This window comes from Myripristis murdjan, chromosome 16 (genome assembly GCF_902150065.1).
Source record: "Myripristis murdjan chromosome 16, fMyrMur1.1, whole genome shotgun sequence".
Classification (NCBI taxonomy): Eukaryota; Metazoa; Chordata; class Actinopteri; order Holocentriformes; family Holocentridae; genus Myripristis; species Myripristis murdjan.
The window spans coordinates 20117384-20125910 of record NC_043995.1 but is presented as its reverse complement, the minus strand read 5'-3'; the positions used below and the strand labels follow the sequence as shown (position 1 = coordinate 20125910).

At 44.4% G+C, this 8527-nt stretch overlaps 1 protein-coding gene across 1 annotated transcript; it reads right to left on the bottom strand.

Annotated features, from left to right (window-relative positions):
- Positions 1-491: 491 nt before the first annotated feature.
- On the bottom strand, positions 492-7727 carry pklr (pyruvate kinase L/R). Its single transcript, XM_030071752.1, has 11 exons — positions 7568-7727; positions 6991-7082; positions 6765-6896; positions 5573-5759; positions 5057-5330; positions 4044-4194; positions 3060-3212; positions 2742-2908; positions 1908-1974; positions 1036-1150; positions 492-895 (listed from the first exon to the last, which is right to left on the bottom strand). Exons 1-11 carry the CDS (start codon positions 7704-7706, stop codon positions 765-767), a joined length of 1608 nt encoding a protein of 535 aa, XP_029927612.1. The 5' UTR covers positions 7707-7727; the 3' UTR covers positions 492-764.
- Between the last annotated feature and the right edge of the window lie 800 nt (positions 7728-8527).

The window sequence follows — 8527 nt, the reverse complement described above, 5'->3', positions numbered from 1 at the left end:
GAAAGACCCATGTAGTCAAGAGCAGACACACTTAATTAGTTTATGGGCGAACAGTCAGCAGGCGTGGGCATCTGGGTCATCTCAGATGACAAAAAGGGCTGCTCCGGTAATATCCGACATCTCTGCATCTACCGGCACCGGTAACAATACAGAATTCCGCCAGCAGAGTGATAAGCCCAGCGCTACGGACAGGGCTGAAAGTCTTATCTCCAAATGGTATAATGGACAGCAATTATAATATGCTCCAACAATAGCATGCAACTAGACAATATCCATTTTCAATTCAATGGGCCTTTTATCCAGTGAATAATAGAGTTGAAAAGAAAAGGCTTGACAACTCAATTACTGAATCTGGAACCACACACGAACTGGAGAGCAGTTTAAAGTTTAAGATTCAAGTTTTATTTGAAGGAGTCATTGCTTTCAAGACACATTAGCAAAATCTACATTCATGAGGCAATACAAAATTATATGGCAAAAAAAAATCTAAGAGACAATCACTGTACTCCTGCATCCAAGTAAATGACAACAATAAAAGTTGCCGGTGCCATATTAACATACTTGAGATATGGTTATGTGTTTCATTTAAGGCACAGGTTTGCAGGCTTTCATTCACCAAATACTACACCAGCTGATTCAGGAGGTGGGATCAGCAGCGCTTGGGTGGAATGAAAACCTGTGTACTCTTGGAGCACGATGGCCCAAGTTAGGGGAGCCACAGATTTCGGATGTTCTTGCACTGGAAGGTCAGTTTGCCGTCAGATTTATTGTCCAATAAGGTCAGGGCGTTCAGGCACATTGACTGCCCGCATAATGTTGGTGTGACCTGAGCTTGGGATCCATCCGGTCACCACAATCACCATGTCACCTGGCTTGAAGAATCCTCTCACCTTTCCTATGGGCGCAGGTGAGTAAAGGGGTGAGAAGTGGGGCGTGGAGAGAAAAGGGTGGGAGAGGGAGAGCACATGAGAAATACAGTATCATATCAAGAGACAACAACAATAACAGCACATACAATCACAAATGCAGACTGACCTATCTCCATGCCATAGTTGACCCTGTTGTCTACATCGTCGGCCCACACAGGAGCAGGCAGCGGGTGGTAGAGGACAGGGAAAACCCCTCTCAGCAGCTGGGACTGACGGGCCACCTGAGGAACATGACAGAGACAAACTGGACTGAGCATCTGGCACTAACACTGTCAGGGTTCAGAGTCTCACTCTCACCAAGGCTGCCAGTACTAAAAATGCACTGCCTTATGGTACTACGAGGTGCTTCGGATAAAAGTGTCCAACAAATGGATTATGTTACACTTTTTCAGCAGGATGCATGTAAATGACAGAAATTTAGTTCCATCCATATTCAAATCTACTAGTGTTTGCTCGTGATTGTACCCAGAGTACAACAGAGTGATGCAACGAGAGACACTACCCAGGAGGGAATGCTGAAAATGTCCTTGACCAACATAGGATGCCCACCAATTCCAGGGGCGATGTTTGGTGGCTGACCCTGACCTCTGACCTTTGTGTAGATTGGGCAGCAAAAAAAAAAAAAAGAACCAACAATGAACTCTGGCAGCTGTGGAAATTGTAGCCTTTGAGTTTAAGAAACACTACACCAGAGAAAAAAAAGCTCCAAAGACAGTTTGACAAAACATAAAAATACCCCAGTAAACGTTCATTCATCAGTACGCTTTTCCTAGGAACGTCACTACTGCATAGAAATGACAGTATTTAGATCAACAGATGGTGAAAGTAAATGTTTACTGCATCATACATTATGCTGTGCTTTGTAGTGTGACTCATCCACCGTTAAACGTTGAAACGATGAAACTCAGTCAAAACAAATGCGCTGATTGTGCTGCAATCAAACTCAGATGTTATTCAGTTAATGGGATGACAAACTACCTGAGGGCTTCTGGTTACCGCAATGATTGGACAGCGAGGGCGGTACCTGGACAGGAGATGGGCTGACCTGGGAGAGACACGGAGGAAGGAGGGATGAAGACGGCAAGTATGTAATCAGTGTCTAAACAGATGAGCAGTGTTTATTTATGCAGCCCTTCATCACAAAGCATGTACCAAAAGAGGATGACAACATACTAACTTGGGTCTGGCTAAACAATAATCAGTCTCAAAACAAGATAATGCAGTACAGTATGCAGCAAAATAAATCACAAGAGAGCAAAACAAAGCAGGCGACGCAGAGTGGCAAGTGGGAAAGGCACATCGAGCCTGTCTAACATACCTCGCTGAGTCTAATGAGCTCAAGCAACCTAAGACCCTCAGCAAAGACGAGGAAACACTCTGAGGAAAATTGTATTAGGAAAGAAATGGAAGAGACCTTGGGCAGGGTAATTCGAATAGGGATCCACTACCAGGACGGCTGAGTGTGTAATAGGAACAAGACAAAACAATAAAAGTCTATAATATAGACAAGTATAATGAGATAAAAAAAAAAAAAAAAATAGCTGGTTACTCCAAAAAGAGCTGTGTAAAGCAAGGAAATAAGACAAAGAGAAACATAATGAGACTGAAAAAGACTTCTAACAGCTTGGAGGCTGTGTTTCTCTCTCTCTCTCTCTCTCTCTCTCTCTCTCTCTCTCTCCCTGTGTGTGTGTGTGTGTGTGTGGTAATGAATGAAATGTTTAATCAAGCTCCAAAGTCATGCCCAGTCCTCATGAATTCAATGGACAATACAGGGTGTGAGGCACATGTGTGTGCATTTGTGTCTGTATGTACCTGCCAGTGGTGGTGAGGACTATGATGGCTCCAGCACAACATTTGAAGGAGGACTCCACAGCTCCGATGGCTGTGACCTCTGTGGGGTCTGAGGACAGAGGAGTCAGACGCCGCAACTCCTCAAACAGCTGCTGGTGGAAAATGGCCGCCTCCGCCTCCCTGCAGATCTGTTTGTTTGCATGAAGAGATGAGAGAGAGAGAGAGAGGGGGAGAGCGTTATCAGAGGGCACCAAATCATATAGATGTAACAGAAAGAGCATCACAATGCAAACACCCCTATGCACACACTAATATACACACACACACACACACACGCACCGAGTGCATCATAGCGACAGCCTCCACAGGAAACTGTCCTTTGGCGGTCTCTCCAGATAACATTACACAGTCGGCTCCATCCAGCACAGCGTTGGCGACATCGCTACCCTCTGCTCTGGTGGGCCGTGGGTGGGACATCATGCTCTCGAGCATCTGTGGACACACACACGCATACACACACACACAATATCTCTCTATGTGCTTTGTCCATGTTTGTCTAACCTAAGAAAGACAAGTAGGCATATAGACCTTGAGGAGAAAATGAGGAGAGATTGAGGGCGGAGGTAATGACTTTCAGGATGGATGGACAGTGGTGGCAGAGAAAAGAGAAATCACTGCGAGCGAGGGAGGCAAGCATGACGTCGAGAAATGATTATTGGCATGCTGCAGAGCCAGTGTTATGAGTCAATAGGCAAAGCAGACAGTTGGAATACGAGATGGCTCAGAGGGCTGGCTGAATGACTGTAGTTTTGTAATAACTAAGATCCTGTAGCTAATGCTGCTCTGTGAATGTGTGTGTGTGTGTGTGTGTGTGTGTGTGTTTGTGTGCATGTGCGTGGGTGCTGTTTGTGTGCTTAGGTCTCTTGTAGCGAACCTGTTATAACGCTGTCACTTTGAGTCAAGAGCTGTAGCATAAACAAGATATAGCACTGTGACTCAACATGGCTTCAGGAATGTGTGTTTATGCGCGAGTGTATGTTTGCGTGCGGGTGTGTGTGTGTGTGTGAGCATGTTTGTTTGCATCTCTGCGTATGACAGAGGGTGAGAGAGGGAGAGAGGATAACAGCGAATGTGTACATCTTTGAGGATGACTCTACTTGACAAGTGACTGTGTGTTCATGTAGCAGCATTATGTGAGACCACAAGGTTAATGTGCGCCTGTTTGTTTTTAACCGCTTCCCCACGCATATCTGTGCTTTTTTTTTTTTTTTCATTTCTGCATCCGTGTATGTGTGTACTTGTGCATGTGCCCCCGTCTCTGACCTGTGTTGCACAGATGACAGGCTTGCCGGCTGAGTTACAACGTCCAATCATCATCTTCTGGGCGATGAAAACTTTCTCTGCAGGGATCTCAATCCCCAGGTCACCCCTGGCAACCATCACGCCGTCACTCTCGGCCAGGATCTCGTCAAAACTGACAGGGGGATTAGGGAGGATGAGGAGGACAGGGATTGGGTGTTTGGGACAAAAGGACGGCATTAGAGAAGAAAATAAAAGGAAGGGCGAGCATAGATAGAAGGCATCAAATCTACGATTATACTGATTGTTTCTGGGCCATTTTCATTATCCGGGCCAGTGAGGCCAGGACACTCTAAAGAGCAGATCTGGATCCTCAAAAATAAGATTTTGCCCACACTGCTTCCACTGGAGCCACTAAACCTGATTTAGAAGCTGTCAGCCTCGCAATGCGGTGATCTCCAAACTCTGCACAGTCTGGACACAAATCCACACACGAGCAAAACACAGCGGTGGAGAGTCAGGAAAGTATAATGAGGACACAGATTTAGAAAATACAGCTGCAGGAAATGTATAACAGGAATTTTCACGCCAAGTATGGATGCATAGCAACATGATCTTGGGGAAATTTAATCTTCAAAATCCTATTTAAATTATAACCGCAGCCAAATTGTGTCATGAGCCACTGAGCAATGAGAGAGATCAGGAATACAGATGAGAGAGCAGTGATAATATGTGTCAGATATATTAAGTGGCAGCTATATTTCACACAGCCGCAGAGAATGTGTATCACAGATGTGTAAAATCCAGATAGTGTGGAGTTGTCTATCCATCACTGTATGACAGCTGGCTGTCTAGAAGACAAGTAGCTGGCTATGAAACATTCGTTTTATAAATCCTGTCACAGTCACAGTAAAAGTCTGTGCTCAAGCACCTGAATCTATCTGAAAATAATTTGCATAATCAGTTTTAATACATTTTCATTTGAATAAATCTGTATTCCCTTCAGATGAATATATACATGTATAGCCAACACTCACTTCTCAACCCCTTGGCGACTTTCCACCTTGCTGACAATTTTGATGTCTCGCCCATGCGGCCCCAGCGCTCGCCGCACTTGCTTGACATCCTGTGCAGAGCGGATGAAGCTGGCGAATATCATGTCCACCCCCTGGGCCACCCCAAACCTCAGGTCCTTCTCGTCCTGCTCACTGACGGCTGACAGGCCACTCAGGTTGCAGCCAGGCAGGTTGACACCCTTACGACTGCACAGCACCCCACTGGCCTCCACCATCGTGTCCACCCAGTCAGAGCCTGCGGAGGAAGAGGAGCGGGACTTGAGAGACAAATCAAAAGAGAGGTTTGCAAAGTTGTAATGTTTTCAAGAAGAGGGAAGCAAGTTAGAGAAGAGTGAGATAATGGGTCTGGGTGTGAACTAGCTGGTATTTGAGAACTTGTTGAAAGTATAGGAGCCTAGATATGTATTAACATCGCTATTCTCTTGGCACTTGAGATGTTTACTTGTTGCTTATTAACATCATCTTAATGTGTAATACCTATTTCTAGTACTTTCAGTCCGATGAGGCCATCATCAATGTAGATCATGCCTCCCTTATTGACGACTTTGGGCAGGTTGGGATAGTCCACCCAGACAATCTTCCCATCTGTCTTGTCTTTCTCGCTCTCTGCTGTCACCACACGTACATGACTGCCCTTCTCCAGCTCCACTTCCTCTTCGACCTTCTATACAAACAAACACACACACACACACAGCACACACGGTCACACATGGGCACAACAGAAAACAAAACATTGCCCTTTTCTCTCCCTTGATGATGCATTTTTAAGACAAGAGGCACTTGAGCCTCCTAATGTCCTGCCACAATAACGATGATATATCAGACATATTTAGTGATGCTAACGAGGTCATTAATTAAGCGAATTAATGCATTAAGTAACACATTTTTATGCCAACATGCAGTGCCGGTCTTCACATAACAGATGGATGGGATTTATCTTACATAACTCTGTATCTTAAAGCATTACGAGTTGTACATTCAATAAAATCATTTTCCCTCATTAATATGCAAATCTATGCAGCAAGATGCTCCAGCTTCTAATCAGATAATCGACTCTGTGGGGAGGAACTTGTGATGTAACTATATATTGTTCTTGGGTTATTATGTTCACAGAATGTGTCTACAGAAAGACATACAGACAGATTCACACACAGATGCATGCCTAGACATCACCATGACAACACAACATCCTGCAAGCCATGTACCATGGTGGCGTTACATAAATACCAACAATCTGTCACAAAATTGGTGTGAATTTGAGTGCACTCGGATGCATGTTCCACGACTGCTACAGATTGTATTCCTCACAATGATGTTAGGCTTCCAAAGACGAACAGAGATCAAATGCTTGGCTTGCTAATATCCTCACAAAGCATCATCTTCCTCTCTTCTGTTCGCTGTTGCATAACCACAACCTGTGGCTGGGCCAGGCTGGACCGCCCAGCCTGGAGCCCATTTGGTCGAGCAACAGCTCCACACGCCGTCTCGACCAGCGACTGATTGATTTAACGGCACGCTGATCTCTCCTCAACAGGCAGGCGCGCTTGGTCCCCAGCCTTTGTGGTTCCGGTTCAAGTTCTGGTCATTCACATTAGAGGTTGTGAGCCTCAGTGCCACTAATGGTGATAATGCAACAGACGTCAGCTACACGTGACTGATTGATGCTCACCCCTTTCACCAATCCAGTGCGGATCTCTGGGCCTTTGGTATCCAAGGCAATGGCAACCGACCGATAATACAAGGGGTCAGAGGTTATCGACTCCACCGCCTCACGGATATTCTTGATGGTTTCACTGTGGAACTGACAAAGAGAGAGGTAGACAAATAAAATGTCCGCGAATGAGTCAGACACTAAAGCATGCATGAGCTCTTGCGAGACACACAGACACACATACTTCGTGTGAGCCGTGAGAGAAGTTCAGACGAGCGATGTTCATTCCTGCCTTGACCATCTCCTGGAGCTTGGGGATGGATCGAGACGCTGGACCTGAGAGAGGGAGAGACAGAAGAGAGGATGTTATAGATTAAAACGGACTGAGATGGTCACTCGGTCTACATTTTAATCACTTTGGACACATAATCAATCCTTCAGTCAGTGGACCTTAATAAACAATACCTGCCCTAATAGGGAATTATAGGAAATGTGTGGAGCCCTGGGAATAATAATCAAAAAACTAGACTTTTTTCCAGGGAGTACAGGCAGCTTGTTTATTCTGTTCTCCTCTGAATATTCTCTCTTTTTTAAGATGTGAGGAAAGCAGAGAAAGTGTCAAATACACAGAGAATGTGCCATAGCCAAACCAAACCAAAACACAGCTGAGGCTACCCGGCACCCAAAAGCTGGCTGCCTCACAGGCGGTGTCACACCATCCCAACTTTGACATACAACTGTTGCAAGAGGAAAATAACTTGAGTGACTGATTCTCAAGGGGTTAGAAAGTGCTGCACAGTGTGACTGGTTGTTAAACTCACCGATGGTGCAGATGATGCTGGTGTTGCGGGCTGTGATTGGCTCCTGGTTAATGTCCAGCAGACACAGGTGCTCCAGGAACGTGTCAGCCATGCTGGCATCCAACTCCTGGTTTTGGATGAAAGAGTCAGGCATTGACATCGACTCTGAGTAGCGCTTGATGCGAGCTGTAGGGACAGAGAGAGAAAATCAGTGTAAAAATGAAGATTACTGAGGTCGAAACGGCATGTAAAATACTTTGGAGCAGCATGATGTTGTATGGACATTTTACTTTTACCAGAGATGATCACTCTAACACTCACTCTAAAGGGACCTTTGCACAACAAAACAAAGTTAACAAGGCATCCCAAACCAAGCAATAGTGTGTAACTTCTGTATTAAAGGTACATTATGTAAAATCGCACTGAAGATCCTTTAGACTTAGCTGAGAAATAACCTTGGAATAGGCGAGAAATTTGATGATTGAGTCTACATGACCGATTTACAGATGACCAAATGCACATCTTCTATGTCTTCCTGCTGACATTTTAAAGATAATTTGCACAAATGGGATTAAATTAAGAAATTTACATAAAATCATACTTGTAAATCTGTGTATGCCAAAAGTCAGTGTGACTTTTTTTTTTCACATGTGTTTTGTAAATTTAAAAGTTTGTCCAAACTTCATGGTAGTTTGGGTGAATTAAGTACATTTGTGCCTACGGAAATGAGAGTATGAACTCTTTGGGTGTCTGAAAACTTACAACTTACTCTTGTTTCTTTAAATTTTGGAACAGCCTTAAATATGTAATATACCCTGAAAGTGAGGGATCATGGAATTTTATATGGAAACGTACCATGTGACTGCAAAATCATTGGAATTGTGAATCTTATAAGTGCATATTTGAAAACCAGCTTCCAAAAATATACAGTCAGTGCACAGGCATTATATGTGCACACAAGTGCGCGAAACACAAGAGACA